Below are 24,035 nucleotides of genomic sequence, written 5' to 3'. Positions count from 1 at the left end.
TTGAATTATAAAACATCTGATGAAATTAAAGTTGTTGATGGAAAAAATTTCTAATAAAGTTGAAGAAATATATAGAAAAAAGTGATAAAATTGAAGATGTTCATGGAAATATTATACAGATAAATTGGTTGACAGAAAAATATTCAAAATTAATTGAAAATTGAAATATAGACCTCTGATAAAACTGCAGATGTTGATGGAAAATATTTCGGTTTAAGTTAAAGAAATATATACAAAAAGTGATGAAATTCTGATGTTCATGGAAAATTATACAGATAAATTGGTTGACATTAAAACATTACTAAATTAATTGAGGAAGGAATTATAAGCATCTTCTGATAGAATTGAAGATGTGAATCTTATTGAAGATAAATTAGATGAAATTTATAGAAAAAGGTGTTAATATGGAAGATGTCCATGGAAATTATGTGTATACATTTGTTGACATCTGAACATCTAAAATAATTAAACGAACAATTATAATTTTTCTGATATAATTATAGTTTTACATGGATAATAGTTCTGATAAGTTTAAATATATATGAAAATGGTTTAAAATTATAATTGTCTTAAAAGACAGAGACAGAGAGGGGGGGGAGGAATGGGGGAGGTGGAAGAAGAGGAGGGAGGCTGGTCATGAGCACATGGAGAAGGCGGGAGAGGAATGGGGAGAGGGGGAAGAGGTTAAGGGAGTGAGAATAGGAGAAGAGAAGAGAGTGAAGAGGGGGCAAGCAGCCCCTTTTAGAGTGAGTTGCCACACCAGGCTGTTGCCAGGTCAGTGCGGGGCAGGGCCTAGACAAAATGCCAACAGTCAAGACTACAGGGCCTCTTAGGACTGAAGAAGGGAAACCTGGGGCCTGGCTGTGTGATAGCTAATGCAGAGTCTACACAACACATTGTAGTGAGTCTTCCTTGATGAAAACTTGTGGTTCATACTGCCTTACCTTCCTGTGAGTCCCTGCTTGATCCTTGATGGCCTCTGAACTAGGAATCTCAGGAACTCTGACCCTGTTCTGTCCACACTTCTATCACATCACCAAGCTGAAAGGGTTTCATGGAAGGAATTTCCTCTGTGGTTTGAGGCTGTGTATAAAGTATCCTCGAGAACCGCATCCGAACGCAGGTTCTGGGAACATGCATCCCCTAAATCAAAATGTATGGAAAAACATAATTCCTGTCTAACAGTAGGGAATTAATAAATATTAATTAAATGGGAATCTTAGGTGAACACTTTAGCTCCTGGTTCACAGGCAATGTTCCAAAATATTTGTTAGGACTATAGAGGTTACTTTTTTGTTTTATTATATTATATTATATTATATTATATTATATTATATTATATTATATTATATTATATTATATTTTATTTTATTTTACTTTATTTTATTTTTTTGAGACAGAGTCTATGTGGCTCTGACTTTCCTGGAACTCATTATGTGGACCATAGATATATCTGCCTCTGTCTCAAGAATGCTGAGATTAAAGGCAGGTGCCACCAGGCCTGGCTGTAGAGGTTTATTATACTCTCAAGCCTTTCCACCCAGAGCTCAGTTCTTAATTTCAAAAGCTCAGCAGGACCGATCCCTGGCCTGTCTATTCCTGTTCCAGAACAACCCATCCATTCCTAGATTGTGTGAAGGTCTCCTATGTCCCAGGAGTTGCACGGGAACTGGTGGTGTTTCAGACATGGCTGTCACCATGACGGCAGCTTGGACTGGTCTCCCGCCACTCTCTGCTCTGCTAGGACTTCTCAGCACGTGTGGGTGGTGTTGGAGGTGTTGGAGAGGGCCTTGGAACACAGCCTCAGCAAAGCAGCACTGGACAGACAGTCGTCCGACTGATCATGCCGGAGCCATGAGTTCTGGAATGCATTCTATTCCCACCTTGGAACAGACCAGGCAGTGTTGCTGACTGAACTGTGCTTTAAGGTCAGCCAATGGTCAAGCCTGTGTGACAGCAGGGACCTTTCTTCTGCAGGAGGGGAACGTGGTCACAGTGTAACGAGTAAGTCCCATTCCGAGTGTGTATATGTGTACACTGTGCTTGCAGAATGGCTGTCACTCAAAGGATTCTGACCACAGAGTCTTGCTGTGGGACTTCACACTCACAAGATGTGTGAATCTTGAGGCCTCTCTGCTGAAAAACATTCATCAAGAGCTCACCTTACACATGTGTTTCCATCCGGGTGTGTACAGAAAGCAGCTTCTGTAAAAGGATTTATTGAGGAGGGTTCCCCTCTCTTCCCCCCCTGAGGCTGTTTAGTAAGGTGTGGATTTGGGGCCACACAGGATGAAACAGTAACTTGTGGCTCAGTGGCAGCCACTCTGTTGCCAGATCCAGGCCTAACATCACAATCATCATGGCATAATCTCAGCAGATACATGTGGGAAGTCCAGCTGAAAGGACCTTTAGCGAAGGGACTTCCCTGCTCAAGTGTGTGTGTGTGTGTGTGTCTGTGTGTCAGTGTGTGTGTGTGTTTGTGTGTTTGTGTGTGTCTGTGTTTTTGTTTGCGTGTGTGTTTGTGTATGTGTGTATGTTTGTATGTCTATTTGTGTGTGTGTTTGGGTGTCTGTGTATGTCTGTGTGTGTTTGTGTGTCTGTATTTGTGGGTATGTGTCTTTGTGTGTCTTTGTGTGTCTGTGTGTGTGTCAGTGTTTGTTTGTGTGTCTGTGTTTATGTGTGTGTGTACACATGTGTGTTTGTGTGTGTGTGTTTGTATGTGTGTTTGAGTATATGTTTGTGTGTGTCAGTGTTTGTGTGTCTGTGTTTATGTGTGTGTGTACACATGTGTGTTTGCGTGTGTTTGTGTGTGTTTGTATGTGTGTTTGAGTATATGTTTGTGTGTGTGTGTATTTGAGTGTGTGTGTTTGTATGTGTGCTTGTTTGTTTGTCTGTGTGTGTGTGTGTGTTTGCTGGGAAGAAATCAGAAGAAACACCACCTTCTTTAGCTGACTTTCCTTTTTTCTCTCATTCTCAGGGTTCCCCCATGGATCAAACACACCAGAAGCCTGGAAGCAGTTGCGATGCAGTGCAGTTTTGTGGGTCTGTTATATGGGGCAGGTGGCAAAAAGGAAAGAAACTGAAGCAGGTGTGGGTACCTGGGAGAGTGAATGCAAGATATAAAGATCCATTTTAAACTGCACACCGAGCAACAACTCAGATTGTGTGGGGACCAAAGCTCATACAGTGTTTTAGAATCTGCCTTAAGAAACAACACAGGCCAGGAGTGGTGGCTCACACTTTTAACTCAGCTGTTGGGAGTCTGAGGCAGGTGGATCTCTGTGAGGTTCAGGACATCCTGGTCTACATAGTGAGTTCTAGGACAGCTGGTGTTCCATAGTGAGACCCAGTCTTAAAAAGCAAAAACAAACAAGCCAACAGAAAATCAAATTGGTCAAACCATAGCAATAACAAGAACATCACTGGGCCCGAGGCCTTTCCCAGGGCTTTGGAAGCTGCAGATCTGAAGTGTGGCTTGAAGCCTGTGCTTCCAGCCTCTAGGAAGGAGATGGTGACACAGAGCAAACTGATGTTATACAACAGCAGCTTAAATACTGCAGTGGGTTAAAAACACACCAAGATGTGCTTCAGATATTTGAAATGAGTCTCTTCTGAGTGGTGGGAATTTTTATTTCAGTTCTTTTTTGCTTTGTTTTATTTTTCAAGACAGGGTTTCTCATTGTAGCCTTGGAAGTCACTCTGTACACCAGGCTGGCCTTGAACTCAGAAATCTGCCTGCCTCTGCCTCCCAAGTTCTGGGATTAAAAGATTAAAGGCATGTGCCACCACTGCCTAGAGTCATAGTAGCTGGTAAAACAGCAAGCAGGCTACAAACCATACTTCCCAGAAGCCCTTGGGCTCAGAGGAACATGCCCACATCTCCCCTCCCCCTAAGAGGTACAAAGAATACAATTCCCAGCATGTATCACTATAAGGACCACAACTCCCAGCATGCCTAGCCTTATTGTTTAATGTGTTTGCAGTTTTTACTGTAAAGCTTTAAGGTCAGCCAGTGTTATTTAATATTCCCTCTGAGAATGGAGTCTAAGCCCTGTCTATATCCAGAGGTTGCTCCTCTAATTTTGTAATTTTGTAATTTAAGTAACTTTCTGTAATTTCTAAATTTTGCCTGCAACCTTTGTTTTCAAACTTAAGTCCTTTGAGTAGCACACATGTAGTGTGTGATATTAATTAACTCGAGTGTTCTCTGAAAGGATCTTTCTGTATAGTCTAGGGCTGCCCTAGAACTCACTGTGTCTTCTAGGTTTGCTGGAGCTCACTGGAGTCTCCTGGTTGACAAATGCCCAGTGATGTGTGTCTGGTAGTGGCAGTGTATCCATGTATCACCTGGCTAGGCTTATGCTTTTAAAGAAGCTCTTCAGAGCCTGGAGAAGGATGAGGTGTGTCCTGATCTCAGAGTAGGTAATAAATTGATCATTAAGTACTAACTTAAGACAAGGGCATTTTACTGCCATTCTTTAAGAAATTTAAGAATTTCTTTAAATGCAGTGTATTTGTGAGCTTGGAAAAACTGATGTTGTGAGTCATATTTACTCTTCTGTTGTATGTGTACTGGGTCCCATAATAACGGAAAGATATTTGTTTTGAATAACTCACTTTCCACTTTCATTGGGGCAGGAAAGAAGATTTTGATATTATGAAGAAGAGTACTAGGAAGACAGATGAGAGAAAAAATAGAAGGTGAGTTCACATAGTACAACGCACAAATCTGTTGACCGAATCCTGATAATTACCCTAACCCTGACATTTCTTCTAAGTGTAATAGGGATGCTATTCATTCAGTAGGACCATCAAGAATAATGGTGGCCACCTTAACCCTAACCCTGAGTCTAACCCTGGTACTTATCCTAAATCTCTAATCCTATCTTAACGCCTTAATTCCCTAAGCATCTTAACTCTAACAACCCTTGTCCTGATCCTAACCACAACCCTCTAATCCCCTAACTCTAACCCTGGTTACTGTGGGGGATGTTTCTTAATTATACTTTTTGAAATGAGAAACTCTTAATCATGATCTTTTCAGATGTTCTGATCCACCTTTGATCTAGGCTATAGGTTCTTTTCACAACTTATATATGGAAAGGTCAATTTTTTATTTGTACTAATTTATTTTACAAAACAAAGGTGATTTGTTTGAATTTTTTTTTTTTTTTTACTTTACAAGTGGCATTAGGAAGTACTTATTTCTTAAGAATTCCAGTATATAATTAAGACAAGCTGTAATATCCTGCAACATGAAATCAAAAAGTCCTGATTTTTCTAACTTCCCTGGACTCACAGTCTTTATTGGGAAATTCTGTTAACTATCCTTTCTATATACATAGAAAGATTAGTTTTCTCTATGATGTGGGATAGGCTTATCTAGAAAATCTGTACTAATCTAACTGTCTTTTTTTCACTAATTTGTCACTGATGGAATGTGTTGACTAGGAATGGTCCTCAACTGTGATTCCATTATATTGCTGGCTTTTCTCCTGGAGTTGATTGATATCTGTCATCTGATTAAGGAGTGTCCCTTTTCCTGATCCCAGCATTTAGCCATAAACAAAACTCTTGTTTTTTGGTTTTTTTTGTTTGTTTATTTTATTTTTTATTTATTTTTTATTTTATTTTTATTTTTTTAGACAGCATTTCTCTGTGTAGCCCTAGCTTTCCTGAACACACTCTGTAGACCAGGCTGGCATGGAACTCAGAACTTTGCCTGCCTCTGCCTTCCAAGTGCTGGGATTACAGGCGTGCACCACCACTGCCAGGCTAAAACTCTAGTTAGTAAAAATCCATTTTTAATGTTAATAGTGTTGGCCATGAATTAGGTCATCCTTTCCTGGGTCAAATATGTTCTTCCAATGCACCTCGAGTAATGGTCTAGGCAAGCTATTCATCTTGATTATGGGAAAAAGACAAGTTCTTTGACGAAAGATCAGGCAAAGTCAGAAGTCAGATCCTGGTAAGCACAGCATCATGGTCAACAGAGGGGAGGAACAGGGAGCTGACCAGCCTGAACTGGAATGTTGTGACCTTTCACAGCCCTGGGTGAGTTAGATTCCTCTTGGAATCTTATTTCAAATGCTAATGGAGTGCAAACCACTCCAGAGATTTGGAAAAGGTCAGGCCCTGGATAGAAAACATGCTTTAACCTCAATTTAACCTCAATTAAAGTAAGACTCAATGGCCAATTAACACATCCAGACAGACCTGCCACACAGACAAAGAGGCACATTTCTGTGTGTCACTATGGCTGTTCAGCTTGAATGGTTCTCTGTGTCCTATTCTGAGCTCTGCTGTTGGGTGCTGTAAGGGGATCTCAGGGAAACTCTGAAATCAAGACATGGTGAGTACAGGATATATGCACACAATGGGGAGGAATGGGGAGGAACATTGGATGCTGGGTTGTTGGGTCCTCAATGGACTGGATTGGATGCATCAGCCAGATGTGACTTCCTCTGAGGGTTCCACTGGTGCTTCTTACCTGCTAGTTCAGGCCATGACATCTTAATAAATTGAGTATCATGACTGATTGCAATTCTATAAAATACATCTAGAACAGATGCTGTCTTGTAGAAGTTTCTGTGACTCTGCAGCACCTGTGTCCAAACCATTTTGTCTTTTATAATATACATTAAGAAGGCAGGAATTGATAGATGGTTCACAGGTTATATCTCTTGTTACAACTATATGAAATGGGATCTGGTGCCCTCTTCTGGCCTGCAGGAATACAAGCAGGGAGAACATTGTATATGTAATGAATTAATTCTTTAAAAAAATAGAAGACTGATATGAATCTAATAAGTCTGATTTCATACATTACTAGTTTTTGTTTTCTTTAGTTTGTTATTTTTGTTCTGTAATTTTTTAATATTTCTTTAACTTATATGTTTAGTGTTTTGAATATTATGTGGCAAAGCGACTTTTTCCCAATCTGGTATTTTTGATGCTTCTTGTACATTAACAGGCAACTCCTTTAGATAAGGAAAGTTTGCATTTGTGATTTCATTGGAAATTTTTTCTAGACATTTATGCTTATTTATCTTCTCCTCCTCTTGCTCATCCTCCTCCCCCCCTTCTTCTCTATCATGTCCTGAGAAACTAAAACTCTCGAGAGATCTGATGCAAAAGAGATGGTTTTTGGGAAAGAAGAGGACTGAGAACCTGTGGATGATGACTTATTTTCTTGGCTGGTATTCATTATCTTCCTATGCTGGTGTCTAGGCATCTGCATTTGTGGTGATTATAGGTCTAGGTATTGATTTCTCAGTTTGCCTTGTTTATTTGGGAGTTTTATTCTTTTTTTTTTTTAGGTACCATATATTTTATTGTTTATTGATATATTTTTTATTTACATTTCAAATGATTTCCCCTTTTCTGGGTCCCCACTCCCTGCAAGTCCCATTAGCCCTCTTCCATCCCCCTGTTCTTCCACCCACCCTTTCTCACTTCCCTGTTCTGGAATTCCCCTATACTCTTGCACTGAGTCTTTCCAGAACCAGGGACCACTCCTCCATTCTTTTTGGACATCATTTAATTTGTGGATTATGTCCTGGGTATTCCAAGTTTCTAGGCTAATATCCACTTATCAGTGAGTGCATACCATGATTGATCTTTTGAGACTGGGTTACCTCGCTTAGTATGATGTTCTCCAGCTCCATCCATTTGTCTAAGAATTTCATGAATCCATTCTTTCTAATGGCTGAATAGTACTCCATTGTGTAAATATACCACATTTTTTGTATCCATTCCTCCATTGAAGGACACCTAGGTTCTTTCCAGCTTTTGGCTACTACAAATAGGGCTGCTATGAACATAGTGGAGCATGTATCCTTATTGCATGCTGAAGAATCCTCTGGATATATGCCCAGGAGTGGTATAACAGGGTCCTCAGGAAGTGTCATGCCAAGTTTTCTGAGGAACCGCCAGACTGATTTTCAAAGTGGTTGCAGCATCTTGCAATCCCACCAGCAGTGGAGGAGTGTTCCTCTTTCTCCACATCCTCGCCAACACCTGCTGTCTCCTGAGTTTTTTTACCTTAGCCATTCTGACTGGTGTGAGGTGCAATCTCAGGGTTGTTTTGATTTGCATTTCCCTAATGATTAATGATGTTGAACATTTCTTAAGGTGTTTCTCAGCTCTCCGAAGTTCTTCATGTGAAAATTCTTTGTTTAGCTCCATACCCCACTTTTTAATTGGGCTGTTTGGTTCTCTAGGTTCTACTTTTCTTGAGTTTTTGTATATATTAGATATTAGCCCTCAGTCAGATTTAGGGTTGGTGAAGATCCTTTCCCAGTCTGTGGTTGACGTTTTACCTTTTGACGGTGTCCTTTGCCTTACAGAAACTTTGTAGTTTTATGAGGTCCCATTTGTCAATTCTTGATCTTAGAGCATAAGCTATTGGTGTTCTATTCAGGAACTTTTCCCCTGTGCCCATGTCCTCCAGAATCTTCCCAAGTTTCTTTTCGATTAGTTTCAGTGTGTCAGGTTTTATGTGGAGGTCCTTGATCCATTTGGAGTTGAGCTTGGTACAAGGAGATAAGAATGGATCGATGCGCATTCTTCTGCATGCTGACCTCCAATTGAAACAGCACCATTTGTTGAAAAGACTATCTTTTTTCCAGTGGATGCTTTCAGCTCCTTTGTCGAAGGCCAAGTGACCATAGGTGTGTTGGTTCATTTCTGGGTCTTCAATCCTATTCCATTGATCTGCTTGCCTATACTGTACCAATACCATGCAGTTTTTATCACTATTGCTCTGTAGTAGAGTTTAAAGTCTGGGATACTGAATCCCCCTGAAGTTCTTTTACTGTTGAGAATAGTTTTAGCTTTCCTGGGTTTTTTGTTATTCCAGATGAATTTGAGAATTGCTCTTTATAGCTCTATGAAGAACTGGGTTAGAATATTTATGGGGATAGCATTGAATCTGTAGATTGCCTTTGGCAAGATGGCCATTTTAACTATGTTAATCCTGCCAATCCATGAGCATGGAAGATTTTTCTGTTTTCTGAGATCTTCTTCGATTTCCTTCTTCAGAGATCTGAAGTTCTTGTCATATAGGTCTTTCACTTGTTTGGTTAGAGTCACTCCAAGATATTTTATGCTGTTTGTAGCTATTGTGACGGGGGTCATTTCGCTAATTTCTTTCTCAGTCTGCTTATCCTTTGAATATATAAAGGCTACTGATTTGCTTACATTGATTTTGTAGCCAGCCATTTTGCTGAAGTTGTTTATCAGCTGTAGGAGTTCTCTAGTAGAGGTTTTAGGGTCACTTAAGTATACGATCATATCATCTGCAAATAGTGATAGTTTGACTTCTTCCTTTCCAATTTGTATCCCTTTGACTTCCTTATGTTTTCTAATTGCTCTAGATAGGACTTCAAGAGCTATATTGAAAAGATATGGAGAGAGGGGGCAGCCTTGTGTAGTCCCTGATTTTAGTGGGATTGCTTCAAGTTTCTCTCCATTTAGTTTGATGGTGGCTACCGGTTTGCTGTATATGCTTTTACTATGTTTAGATATGGGCCTTGAATTCCTGTCCTTTCCAAGACTTTTAGCATGAAAGGATACTGAATTTTGTCAAGTGCCTTTTCAGCATCTAATAAAATGATCATGTGTTTTTTTTTTCATTGAGTTTGTTTATGTAGTGGATAGCATTTATGGATTTCCTTATATTGAACCATCCCTGCATCCCTGGGATGAAGCCTACTTGATCATGGTGGATGATCGTTTTGATGTGTTCTTGGATTTGGTGGGCAAGAATTTTATTTAGTATTTTTGTATCGATATTCATAAGGGAAATTGGCCTGAAATTCTTCTTTTAGTTGGATCTTTGTGTGGTTTTGCTATTAGCGTAATAGTGGCTTCGAAGAAAGAGTTGGGTAGTGTTCCTTCTGTTTCTATTTGGTGGAAAAGTTTGAAGAGTATTGGTGTTAAGTCTTCTTTGAACATCTGATTGAATTCTGCACTGAAACCATCTGGTCCTGTGCTTTTTTTGGTCGGAAGCCTATCTATGACCCCTTCTATTTCTTTAGGGGTTATGGGTCTGTTTAGATGGTCTATTTGATCCTGGTTTAATTTTGGTAATTGGTATCTGTCTAAGAAAATGTCCATTTCCTCCAGATTCTCCAGTTGTGCTGAGTACAGGTTTTTGTAGTAGGATCTGATGATTTTTTGAATTTCCTCAGTTTCTGTTGTAATATCACCGTTTTCATTTCTAATTTTGTTAATTTGGATACTTTCTCTGTGCCCTTTCGTTAGTCTGGCTAAGGGTTTATCTATCTTGTTGATTTTTTCAAAGAACAAGCTTTTGGTCTTGTTGATTCTTTGTATGGTTCTCTTGGTTTCTACTTGATTGATTTCAGCCCTTAGTTTGATGATTTCCTGTCTTCTTCTCCTCCTGGGTGAATTAGCTTCTTTTTGTTCCAGGGCTTTCAGTTGTTCTGTTAATCTTATAGTGTATGCTCTCTCGAATTTCTTTTTGGAGGCACTCAAAGCTATGAGTTTTCCTCTTAGCACTGCTTTCATTGTGTCCCATAGATTTGTGTAAGTTGTGCCTTCATTTTCATTAAATTCTAAGAAATCTTTGATTTCTTTCTTTCTTTATTCCTTGACCAAGGTATCATTGAGTAGAGTATTGTTCAGTTGCCATGTGTATGTGGGCTTTCTATTGTTTTTACTCTTACTAAAGACTTTTACTCCATAGGGATCTGATAGGAGGCATGGAATTATTTCAATCTTCTTATATTTGTTGAGGTCTGTCTTGTGACCAACTATATGATCTATTTTGGAGAAGGTACCATGCGGTGCTGAGAAAAAGGTTTATTTTCTTTGGGATGAAAAGTTCTATATATATCTGTTAGCTCCAATTGGCTCAAAGTTTCAATTAGTTTCATTGTCTCCCTGTTTAGTTTCTGTTTTCCTGATTGGTCCATTGGTGAGAGTGGAGTATTGAAGTCACCCACAATTATTGTGTTAGGTGCAATGTGTACTTTGAGCTTTAGTAAAGTTTCTGTTATGAATGAGGGTGCCCTTATATTTGGGGCATAGATGTTCATGATTGAGAGTTCTCTTGTTGGATTTTTCCTTTGACCAGCAAATAGTGACCTTCCATGTCTCTTTTGATGACATTAGGTTGAAAGTCAATTTTATCTGAAATTAGAATGGCAACTCCGGCTTGTTTCCTGGGATCATTTGCTTGTAGAATTGTCTTCCAGCCTTTTACACTAAGGTAGTTTTTGTCTTTGACACTGAGGTGTGTTTCCTGTATGCAGCAAAATGTAGGGTCCTGTTTACGTAACCAGTCTGTTAGTCTATGTCTTTTTATTGGGGAATTGAGTCCATTGATGTTAATAGATATCAAGGAGTAGTGGTTATTGCTTCCTAACATTTTTGATTTTAATTTTATACGTGTTTGGTTATCTTCTTTGGGTTTGATGAAAGAAGCTTAATATCCTGCTCTTTCCAGGGTATAGTTTCCCTCATTGTAATGGTGTTTTCCCCCTATTTTCCTTTGTAGGGATGGGTTTGTAGAAAGATATTGTGTAAATTTGGTTTTGTCATGGAATATCTTGGTTTCTCCATCTATAGTAATTGAGAGTTTCACTGGGTATAGTAGTCTCGGCTGGCATTTGTGTTCTCTTATAGTCTGCATGAGTTCCGCCCAGAATCTTCTAGCTTTCATGGTCTCTGGTGAGAAATCTGGTGTAATTCTTATAGGTCTTCCTTTATATGTTACTTGCCCTTTTTCTCTTACTGCCCTAAGTATTCTTTCTTTGTTTAGTACAATTGGGGTTTTGATTATTATGTGACGGGAGGTATTTCTGTTCTGGTCCAGTCTGTTTGGAGTTCTGTAGGTTTCTTGTATATTCATGGGCATGTCTCTCTTTAGGTTGGGGAAGTTTTCTTCCATAATTTTGTTGAAGAAATTTGCTGGCCCTCTAAGTTGTAAATCTTCACTCTCATCAATGCCTATAATCCTTAGATTTGGCTTCCTCATTGTGTCCTGGATTTCCTGGATATTTTGGGTTACAAAGTTTTTGCATTTTGAATTTTCTTTAACTGTTGAGTCCATAGTTTCTACGGTATCTTCGGCATCTGAGATTCTTTCTTCTATCTCTTGTATTCTGTTGTTGATATTTGCGTCTATGGTCCCTGATTTCTTCCCAAGGTTTTCTATCTCCAAAGTTGTCTCCCTTTGTGCTTTCTTAGTTGTTTCTACTTCTGTATTTAGATCCTGGAAGTTTTTGCTCAGTTCTGTCATTTGCTTGTTTGTGTTTTCCTCTAATTCTTTAAGAGATTTTTGTGTTTCCTCTTTCATGACTTCTGGCTGTTGATTAAAGTTCTCCTGTATTTCTTTAAGTGTCTTTTGCGTTTCCTCCTTATTGGCTTTTGTATTCTCCTGAATTTCTTTCAATGATTCTTGTGTTTCCCTTGAAAGGGCTTCTAATTTTTGATCTATTTTCTCCTGAATTTCTTTAAGTATGTCCTTCATGTGCTCCTATACCAGCATCATGACCAGTGATTTTAAATCCAAATCTTGTTTTTCTGGTGTGTTGGGGTATCCAGGACTTGCTAATGTTGGAAAATTGGGTTCATATGTTGCCATAATGCCTTTGTTTCTGTTAGTAATGTTCCTAGGATTGCCTTTAGTCATCTAGTTCTGCCAGGTGTTAGGTGGTCTTTTTGTCACTGGCTGGTGCTTCAAACTACTGTGGATCTTTAAGGTTATCTCTGCAACACTGGATGACTGGGTTTCTTCTGGCACAGATTACTGATATGCTGCCTTCCTCTTTTGTGCCTTTGGAGCCCTTCTCAGTTTTGCCTCAAGCAATGTTATACTTAGGTTGTCAAGGTCAACTAGGTGTTCTCTGTCTGCTCTGTTATGGAGCGAAGATGTTGTGGTGGGGGTCACTCCCTCTGTTGATTCTCACATAGGACACAGGTCCTGTGATGGACTGTCTTGCAGATGAACCGCCTATGTGCTCAGTTCCTGGGTGCAGGCAGACCCATGGCAGTTTGAACCACCAAAAATCTAAAGCTCAGGGTGATACAGTACCTAGTGATCCTTTTCTGTCCCAGCAGGCAGCAAATATGGGAAAGTTTTATTCTTGTGCTACAGTTTTCTGTCTAGATTTTCATATTTTTGACAGAGTGTTGCCTCTTTTACTGACCTGTTTGTTATGTTCAATAGAGATTGCTGGTTAATGTTGAAATCTAGGAGAGGAAGTGGGAGGAAAAGAAAATCTTAGCAATGCACAATGAGACATAGTCAGGAGAGTGTTGAAGCTGCCAACATTTCCACCTTTCACAGCTACAGCCATCTGATGGAGCCTAAGTTGAGGGTGAACTCTCATCAGAATGGCAGATTGCTATGTCTGTGAGAGAGATTCATGTGGGAAAGGTTTTCCACTGAGGGTGACAATATTCATAATCAAGTGGGTCTGGCCTGGATGATAGAGCTACCTAAGCATGGGAGATTGACCAATCAGGAGAGCACACCATGATGTAATGTTTGTCCATGCTTTTGCCTTCAGTTTGTAGCTTCAATTTCTACTCAAAATCCCAACATCATGATCTGTAATCTGAAAAAAAAAATTCAAAATATCCGTTTATTACCTGAGATGATTTTCCTCAGAGGACTCCATCACAGAAGCAGAGTAAAAAGTTAGAACAACAAAAACAACCATAAAGGCATTATCAATAAGTGATTTTGCTGCTGTATAGAATCTATGTTCTCTTTTGAAGGAATGTGAAGATTATCAGAAATTGTGATGGCAAAAGTCATCAAAAGCTGTTCATGGAGCTTAATCAGTTGTACTCATAGGACTTGGGAGATCGGAGTGTTGACAGTATGCAGCCAGAGGAAATTGAAATCGTAGCATTTCAGAGGAAAATAGACACTAAATTTTAGTGAGAGGTCATTAGTGTGAAATTTTGGCAAAAAATCTTTTCTCCTTTTCTTACACCCCAAAATACTGAGTGAGGTAAAATTTTAAAATATTGGGCTTACTTCTATATTTTCACTCTATTTATATGTATTTGTTCATTTTCCCCACTTATTTATTCATCATTTATTTATTTAATTTAAATTCCACTTTCTCCCATCTCCCCATTCCACCTTACACAGCCCTTCATCCCTAACTCCTATTATCTCGCCAAGGAGCATGGGAACCACTGTAGTATCTATCAATCTTGGCTTTTCAAGTCTCTACATGATTAAGCATATCTCTCTTACTGAGATCAGAATAAGCAGTCAGGTTAGGGGAGCATTTTTGACAGACAGTACATAGTTTAAGAAACATCTCCCATTCCATTTGTTGTCAGAAGCACATGAAGCCTGCCTGAGTAGCTCACAAACTACATATATGGTAGAGGACTCTGTCCATCCTGAGCATGCCCTTTATTTTGTGGGTCAGTCTCTCAGAATCTTCTAGTTTCCAGGTTAGTTGACACTGAGGGTCTTCTTATTTAATTCCTGTTTCTTTAGAGGCCCTCAATCCTTTCCCCAATACTACCCAAAAGATTTCCTAGGCCCTGTCCTATACTAGGCCATGGGTCTCTGCATCTGTTTCAGTCAGGTGCTGGTCCCAGAATCTCAGAGGAAAATTATGCTAAGCTATTGTCTGAAAGTATAACAAAATATATCCTCAGTAATATCAGAGATTGGTGCTTGCCCATGGGATAGGTCTCAAGTAGGGCAGGGTAGAGTTTGGCCATTCCCTCATTCTCTGTTCCATATTTTTCCTGCATTTCTTGTAGACAGGATAAATTTTCAGTGGAAATATTATTGGTTGGGTTTGTATCCTTAACTCTCCATGGGTCGTCCTGTCTGACTGCAGGATGGGGCATCACGGTACATATCTCACTGCTATACATCTCAGCTAAGATCGCCCCCATAGACTTCTTGTTGTCCTCCCATTCCTGGTATGTAGCACATCCTAAAGGTGCCTACACCCCTCTACCCCTGATATCTGCAGAGTTCAATTCATTTTCCTCATCCTATGGCCCTTCATTTTCTCTCACCACACCTGTTCCTTACCTCTCTTCCACTTTCTTAATTACTTGCTCTTCCAGTTCTCTCTCTTTCATCTGCCTCCTATGAGATTTATTTTCACTTCTGAGTAAGATTCAACCATGCTCATTTTAGCCTATCTTCTTCTTTTTAAAATTTTATTTATTTATTATATATCAGCACACTGTAGCTGTCTTCAGACACACCAGAAGAGGGTGTCAAATCTCCTTATTGGATGTTGTGAGCCACCATGTGCTTGATGGGATTTGAACTGAGGACCTTCACAAGAGCAGTCAGTGCTATTACAAGCTGAGCCATCTATTCAGACCCTTATCCTTCTTTCTTGTTTAGTTTCTTCAGGGCCAAGAAATGCAGTATGGAAATACTATACATTATTGTTATTATCCATTTGTAAGTGAGTACATACATGGATGTCCTTTTGGGTATGGGATACCTCACGCCAGAGGATAGTATCTAAACATATCCATTTACCTGCAAAGTTCATAATGTCCTTGTTTTTACAGGCTAAATATTCCATTTTGTAAATGATCCACAAATTCTGTATCTATATTTTGGTTGAGGGACATCTTGTTCTTTTTTTTTTCAGTTTCTTGCTGTTGTAAATAAAAGAGACATGAATTTAGTGAAGCACATGCTCTAGTGGGTAGATGCTCTAAGGATATACCCTAAGTGTAACACATCCTCCTGGTAAATCTTAAATTAATGGAAGGAGTAGTTGAAGTGTTTCCTAGTTCCAAGAAGGAACTTTGAATAAAACCTGCTGCAACTATGATCCAAGTGAGGCAGTGTCTATTAACTAAGAAGCCAGAGTTGAGAGAATCACTCATACGGTGTTGCTTCTGAAAACTAATAGATGAAAAAATTCAAGGTCATAGATTCTTCCTATATGGTTCCAGTTTTGCACAATTCCAGTCATTTTTGGCAGAGTCAGGGCCCCAGAATAGACTCTGTGAGAGTTCTTTGCAGTATAGTTATGAGGATGATGCTTGAGTTGCATTTTGTGGCCACAACTTGTTGAGATACCTAAAGCATTGAGAAATCTGCCATGGAGAGGTGTATACAGGAAGAGGAAGTACCCAAACTGAGAGATGAATGAGAAATTACAGGAATAGGGCCATCTAAGCCTTTAGAAAGTAAAGTCTAATGTGTCTATGACAAAGGAATAGGATTTTATCTTTACCCTGCTGTGTTTCTTGCCTTGGTCCAATCTTATCCCCCTGTGTGCACATTCCTATCTATTGGAATGGGAAGGCATATTCTGTGCCATTGTAAGTTGGAAAGATATAACTTGCTGTCTGAAATTCAAGGTCATGAATCCTCCATTTATGGCTTCAGTTTGGCACTGCTCCACCATTCCTTCAGTTGGGTCTGAGGCCCATGGAAGACTGAGAGTTCAATGAAATGAAGTTCTCAGGATGATGCTTGAGTTGCACTTTGTGACCACAACTTGTTGAGATATATACAGATTGATAAATCTGCCATGGAGAGATGTATACAGGGAGAGAAATTACCAAAACTTTTACAAAATGAAAGTTTCAAGATTCTGCTTTGAGTATCAGAGGAAACTTTAGAAATTTAAGCAGTATAGGAGCTCCAACAGACTGTTAAAATCACTGATCACTGAGGAAAGACTGAATACATTTTGATCACAGGATGAATATTTGCGTATAGTGTCAAGGGCTCAGCATGCAGTTGATTGAAACTAAAAAAAAAACTTCTAGATAGAATGATTTCTTTGGCTGCTTCTCTGTCTTGTCTGGCTTTCTTTGTGGGGATTACAAAAGGTCATGTAGGAGGAGCCTTTGCAGATACCTTCCAGGACAGTGTTTACAGCCTGAATTTTTTTACTTTTTCTGTTTTTTTGTTTCTCCAATAATTTATATATTCATTATCACACTGATCACTGTTTCCATTATAACTTCCTTGCTATCACAGTGTCCCTCCATCCAGTCTCCTCTACTTCTTCTTTGAGAGGTTGTGGGGCCCCCAGGTATCCCAAAAATTGATGTGTCAAGTCTCTTGTGACTTAAGTGCCTCCTCCCCCTCTGAGGCCAGACATGGCAGTCCATTTAGGGAAACAGATTCCAGAGATAACCCGCAGCTATAGGGAAAGTCTCTGCTACAATTGTTTGATGCTGATGAAGACTGAGCTGCACATTTGCTACATATGTGCTGGTGGCTCTTGAATGGTGGCTCCATGTCTGAGTGTCCCCAAGGGTCCTAGATATCTAAGTCTGTTGGCCTTACTGTGGAATACTTACTCTCTACAAGGATTTCAATTTTTCCACCACCTCTTTGAAAAGAGTCCCCAAGTTCCGTGCAAGGTTTTACTCTGGATCTCTGCAGCTTTTTCAGCCAGCTGGTAGACGGAGCATCTCAATGGACTCCTGTGTGGGAGCATATCAGAGGATGATTAATAATGTCATAGATTGGAACTTGTCCATAGTATGGCACTCAAGTTGCGCAAATTTTCATTGTCCATTCCCTCAGTCTCTGTTCCAGATTTATCCCTGCATTTCTTTTAGAGGGGAAGATTGTGTTTTTAGTGTCTACTGTGTTGTGGCTGAAACTGAACCTTAAGTTTTCATCTCATGCTCCAAAACATTCAGTATATAAACTCTTTCCATAAATCACATAAGATAAAATAAATACATTTGCTATTCAATAATGTATTTTGCAAATCTCATGGTTTTACATTTTTAATTTCTTTTTTCTTCTTTTTTTTTTTGCAGAATAATTTTCTCTATGAAGCTTTCCCTCTCCCGATAGTAGGAAGAGAAACTACAAAAGCTACAAGCCATGCTTTTTGTAAAATAAGCATATGCTTTTGAGCAATTGTTTATCGACATCTTTTGTTTTGAAATTTGGCCAAATTTATGGACAATATTCTATTTCTCAGTATGGCATATATTCATGACACCAATATTATCTAAGGTTTCAGGGTCATTGGTTTTCAGATGTGTGATGTTCTGTCTGTCTTGTGTTTGTTCTGATATATTTGAATAAATAGGAGTATTTTGCCGGTTCATGAATGAGAATATCATGTGTGTCTCATCTTTACTGTAGTCAGAAGATGGCCTCAAAACTCTGGATTTTGAAGTTATGTGTAGGTGTTGCCCCCCATGTGTTTGTGACAAATTGTCCACAATTATTTGGTAGACCAACAAGAGTTTTCCAACACTGAGTGCTCTCTCGTGCTGTCCAAATCTTATTTATGATCAACATTTGTATTACTATTATTTCTCATGTCTATTTGTAACTGTTTGAATATGCATTCCCTTTTAGAAACAATTATTAATGCTGAAGTTTAAACTGTTTTACTTCATGTTTCTGCAAGATGAATATGGAAGTATAGTGAATATATAATTCTTTGTAGGAAATTTAGTGAAGAACAGGGAGTTCACTATCATTTTTGTTTCCTTGGTTGAATTTTGCAGGGGGTTGATAGTCTTAATATGTAATTTTTGCTCTGCTAGAATACATTATATACACCATGCTTGTATCCAGCTCAAGGACATACACCTGCCTGTACTTCTGCAATTAAAGTCATGAGCATATACACCCAGTTTGCCCATCAGTTTTATAGTTAGAAATTGTTAATAAAATTTTTCAGATGTGGGCTCATCACTGTTGATATGTGGTTTCCCGTGCATCTCCCACTCAATTGGCATTTCTCTGGCAAGGCTGTATCCTATCCAAAGTATTCAGAAGTGACACAGGTGAATCTTATGATTCAAGCTCCTTCTAAAATGACACAGTGATTATAAATTCTGAGTCAGGAAATGATTGGAGAAAGTGCCAAAATTATATGAATATGTTTTCGAGGAAGTTTATGTTTTTGTTTTTGTTTTTTCCTACAGTGATGCTAGTATCATGGGTTCTGTTGTGCACGTGTATGGTACATTTAGGATGCAGTGACTTTTGATGATGTGCATGTGAACTTCACTGGAGAAGAGTGGAATTTGCTGGATCCTTCCCAGAAGAATCTCTACAATGATGTGATGTTGGAAACCTACATGAACCTCAAAGCTATAGGTAAGACTGTTATTTTTTTTTCTAACAGAAACAAATAATTCTTGGTTATTGAGGATCTTCTATTATTTTAACTGCGAATAATGACAATTGAGGTGAATAATTCAGTTTCACTGAATGTTCCCTGTAGCTTGATTTCTTTCATTCTTTGTTTCTTTATTTGTTTCTTTCTTTCTTTCTTTCTTTCTTTCTTTCTTTCTTTCTTTCTTTCTTTCTTTCTTTCTTTCTTTCTATGTTCTTTCTTTCTTTCTTTCTCTCTTTCTTTCTTTCTCTCTTTCTTTCTTTCTGAGACATGGTTTCTCTGTGTAGCCTTGGCTACCCTGGAACTCACTTTCTAGACCAGGCTGGCCTCAAAATCAGAAATCCGCCTGTGTCTGCCTGCCCAGTGCTGTGATTAAAGATATGCACCACCACTTCCCAGCTCTCTGTAGATTACATAGTGAAGTGAAGATTCACAATACCTTGAATTTTGAATAATTTCCAATATTATGTCATTCATTTTCTGGTACTGTGTTTTAGGATATAATTGGGAAGAGTATCATCTTAAAGTTCATTGTCAAAGTAGTAGAAGAAAGGAAAGGTAATTTTCATGTACAAGCTTATACAAATTTGCCTCTGAGGAAATTCTAATATCTCCTGACGTCTCCATTGAAAAGCAAGAGTGTAAAATAAAAGTTCTTCAAGTGTATAGCTATTATTATAATATTCTTACAAAACCATGTACCTCAAGATCCGATATCTGATTAGCCTATCCATTTGATATGTACCTCCTTTAGAGCTATAATGTGGAACTGCCAATCTGTATAGTCTCATAGTACTTAGATATTACACATTGAGTAGTGATAAATTTATATCCTAAACAATCTAATAAGCAAATAGTCCATAGTAAAATTAGTGATACTCATATTCTTGTAGTAATATTATTAAGATTGGTGAGAGGACTTTTATGAGAATTAAGAATGTTGTTTTAGACAAACATTAATCTATATTCCACATATTATAAGAAACAAAACTTCAAACAGTGTGAAAGCAATGTGTAAACCATTCATTTGTCATTCTTTTAATTTTATTAGGTATACCTTGTGTCAAAATGGATCAAAACCATGTGAGCATAGAGATATTGAAAGAAGCAACATAAAATTTTTGTTCTAGAACAATGAGAAGTTATGTAATATTCTGCCTTTGATAGATATTAGGAAAATTAGAGATATTTGTAGTTTATTGGTTTTCTAGTTTTACAGGGAATATCCCCAAACTCATACTGTAGAAAAACTTTATCCTTGTTAGGAATTTGTAAAATCTTCTGTGTGTCCTGGTTCATAGTCAAATGTGTTGTAATTCACACTACAGGAAAAAAAAAACTATTAATGCTTTCAGTATTATAAAGATCAGAGTTGTTCACACTTTCTTCCAGTAGCTGAAACACATCATATAAAAATTACATATAAAAAGAGGATATTATAAATATGAGCTATGTAGTGACCATTGAACAACTCATGATGAGAGAGAACACCATGAATGTACAAAGTGCTAAAACCTTAAGATGTGATGCTTCTTTACCATTAGACAGAATTGTAAATATAATTCATATTGATTACATGATTGATAAGAGTAAGCAATGTGGTAAAGATTTCTCATGTGCTAATTATCGTTGCAGGCATGTAAGAAGTCATACTGGAGAGAAACCCTATGAGTGTAATCAATCTGGTAAAGCCTTTAGAAGATCAATCATCTCAAATATCATAAAAGAACACATACTGGAGAGAAACCTTATGAACATAATCAATGTGTTAAAGCCTTTGCAAGACCGAGTAATCTCCAAAGACAGAAAATGACACATACTGGAGAGAAATCTTTTGAATGTACTCAATGTGGTAAAGCCTTTGCACACCCCAGTACTTTCCAATATTATAAAAGAGTACATACTTTAGAGAAACCTTATGAATATAATCAATGTAGTAAAGGTTTTGCATGTCACAGTAATCTGCAAATACATAAATGAACACATACTGGAGAGAACCCTTATGAATGTAATGAATGTGGTAAAGGGTTTGCATATCACAATGATCTCCAAAGACATAAAAGAACACATACTGGAGCAAAAACATATGAATGTAATCAATGTGGTAAAGGCTTTGCATGTCACATTAATCTCCAAATACATAAAATAACACATACTGGAGAAAAACCTTATGAATGTAATGAATGTGGTAAAGCCTTTGCAAGGCTCAGTGATATCCAAAGACATAAAAGAGCACATACTGGAGAGAAACCTTATGAATGTAATCAATGTGGTAAAGACTTTGCAACAACCAGTAATCTCCAAAATAATAAAAGAACACATACTGGAGAAAAACTTTATGAAAGTAATCAATGTGGGAAAGCCTTTGCACAGCTCAGTCATCTCCAATATCATAAAAGAACACATACTGGAGAAAAACCTTATGAATGTAATCAATGTGGTAAAGCCTTTGCAGGTCACAGTGTTTTGAAAAGACATAAAAGAACACATACTGGAGAGAAACCTTATGAATATAATCAGTGTGGTAAAGCCTTTTCGTGTCACAGTAGTATTCAAAGACATAAAAGAACACATACTAGACAGAAACCTTATTAATGTAATCAGCATGGTAAAGTCTATTCATAAGGGAGAAGTCTCTAAACTCTCTCTGCTAGACAGAACCCTAATGAATATAATAATTTATTAAGAGGGAGTTATGAGGCCATCATCATAGGAATATGATAGTGGGTGCTTGAGATTATTTTAACTCTGGAGATGTTTTGCTATAACTTACATTGTTATGATGTTTTAGCAAAGAATATTGATGCCTTTTGTCCCTTCCCCCCGCATTTAGCTGTGACCCTCCTGGCTGGCAACCCCCACTCTTCCCCTGGTGTTATCTCCGGCCTATTCAAGCTGTGACATTCCTGGCCTACAAACCCCACTCTTCCCCTGGCGTTATCTCCGGCCTATTCAAGCTGCAACATTCCTGGCCTACAGCCTCCACCCTTCCCCTGGCGTTATCTCTGGCCTATTCAAGTTGCAACATTCCTGGCCTACAGCCTCCACCCTTCCCCTGGCGTTATCTCCAGCCCTTGTTCCCTTAGGAACAATACAGCCATTTTCACCTTAACTACCAAGGCCGCCTCAGCGCAGCTCCACCTTGAGACCAGCAGAAAACTGCGTGACTGAAAGCAGACAACCCACAGAGAAGAAGATCCAACGAACTCACGGCCATTTGGGGGGCAGGGTGGTTTTTCCAAAGATTATAAATATTGGCTAAATGATAGTAAAGTCAGTCTCTATGGGCAACTGTCCTCTTGACTCATTTCTCTTTCGCCCCCTTCCCATTAACCTCAGAATTCTCTTCCAAGTATTCCGGTTCGTATGTGGCCGCTGGCGGCAACAGCCTTAAATGCTAGTCTGATTAGTTTCCATGAGGTTTAGGCAAAGGGATTTACATTATTTGGATTGACATAGTAAGTCTCAAAAATCCCCATATAAAATTTAGCCTGACAGTTTTAACAAGCATAGAAAGCTAAGAAAGGAAAATACAATATGTAAGGTTCAAAATGCAAACCTTCATTAGTAAGTTGAATGAAGTAATATCCTGTGATCAAGGATATTCAATAATATTAAAGGAATAGTTACATTACGGCATGGTTCCACCTAGCTAACCTTATGGTATTGCAGTTGTATGAATCTGAACTGTATCATTTCAGGAATTATTATTACATGGTGATTGTTTTCATGTGGAGATACAAAGATACAATATGTGTCAAACAGAGAAGAGATGGATCTTGATTGCTTTTCTGGGTTTTCAATTTAAGATCTAAAAGGAAAAGCTTAGGTCCAGGCATGGTGTTAAATGGTTTTTATTCCAACGTTCAGGAGACAGAGGGCTGAGGATCTCAGAGTTTAAGCTTAATCTCCTGAGCAAGTTCCAGTACAGCCAAGATCAGGCAGTAAAGTTTTTTGGAAATAGAAAGTGAGTGATAATGTAATGGAAGGAGTCATGTTTCAGCCAAATCAAGCAGCAGAACTCAGCAGCTTTGTCTATGTGGCTCTGGATTTAGAGGCAAGAATAGAAGGGACCAGTGAGACAATGCTGGATAGCTGTAGTTCAAGAATTAGACATGATGGAGAAGAAATCAGCATCACTGAGGTAAAATCTTCTGGGTAGTGTTTTCTGATTGACAAAGAAGGAGTGTTCCAGAGATCACCAAGGTTGAAACTAGTGCTGAAGCTGGACTTGGTCTTGTGTAAGAATCACCCAGGTGGTACTTGTTTTGAATGCATGAAGTTGTCATAAAGAGCAGCTGAGGCTTCACAGCATTGATTGAGCATAAGGAAGTCTATTGGTCAAGGCTAGTTGCAGCAGAAGAACCCACCTTCCTGAAGATGCAAGTATCATGGGATGAGCAGCAAGAACAGAAAGAGCAGGAGAGTAGAGTCAACCAGAGCTTATTGTGATTCAGAAGATAGAGCTGGAATAGTGCCCCAATCTCTTTGGAGGAGCAGAGATGATCATGTAAGGACTCCAGACATTGAAAAAAAGCTGTGATATTGAACTTATCTTAGAGACTCCAAGAACTTGAGATGCTAGAACTTTGTGTTACTTTCTTGGTAAATATGGTTTCAGGGAATAAAACCAGTCAAAGAAAAAGAATTCTGCTGCATTGAACAATGCAGAACGGATTTGACGGTCTGAAGAACACTTTGACAACAAATATGGAGATGCGGAATTTGGAGATTGCTCAGCAGGTTTTGGTCTTTCTTAGGTGCACTATTTACTCAGAGTGACTTTAGGAATGCTGAAGTATATACCATGAATTTGGAGGTATACAATGTGATTTTATGTTTTTGAACATGATAGGATTAATTTCAGAAGAGTCTTTGTACTTTTAACATTTTTGAGACTGCTGTAGACCATGAGGACTTTTGAAGTTCGAGCTCATGTAT

At 38.6% G+C, this 24,035-nt stretch overlaps 1 protein-coding gene across 1 annotated transcript; it reads left to right on the top strand.

Moving 5' to 3' along the window:
* The first annotated feature begins 5,982 nt into the window (after positions 1 to 5,982).
* Positions 5,983 to 20,224, top strand: LOC127667411 (zinc finger protein 431-like). The gene is made up of 4 exons (XM_052160388.1): positions 5,983 to 6,054; positions 18,949 to 19,075; positions 19,592 to 19,652; positions 20,146 to 20,224. Exons 1-4 carry the CDS (start codon positions 5,983 to 5,985, stop codon positions 20,222 to 20,224), a joined length of 339 nt encoding a protein of 112 aa, XP_052016348.1.
* Positions 20,225 to 24,035: the final 3,811 nt, after the last annotated feature.

This window comes from Apodemus sylvaticus, chromosome 17 (genome assembly GCF_947179515.1).
Source record: "Apodemus sylvaticus chromosome 17, mApoSyl1.1, whole genome shotgun sequence".
Classification (NCBI taxonomy): Eukaryota; Metazoa; Chordata; class Mammalia; order Rodentia; family Muridae; genus Apodemus; species Apodemus sylvaticus.
Note: the sequence above shows the minus strand (reverse complement) of the source record. Positions and strands in the feature narration are given on the sequence as shown.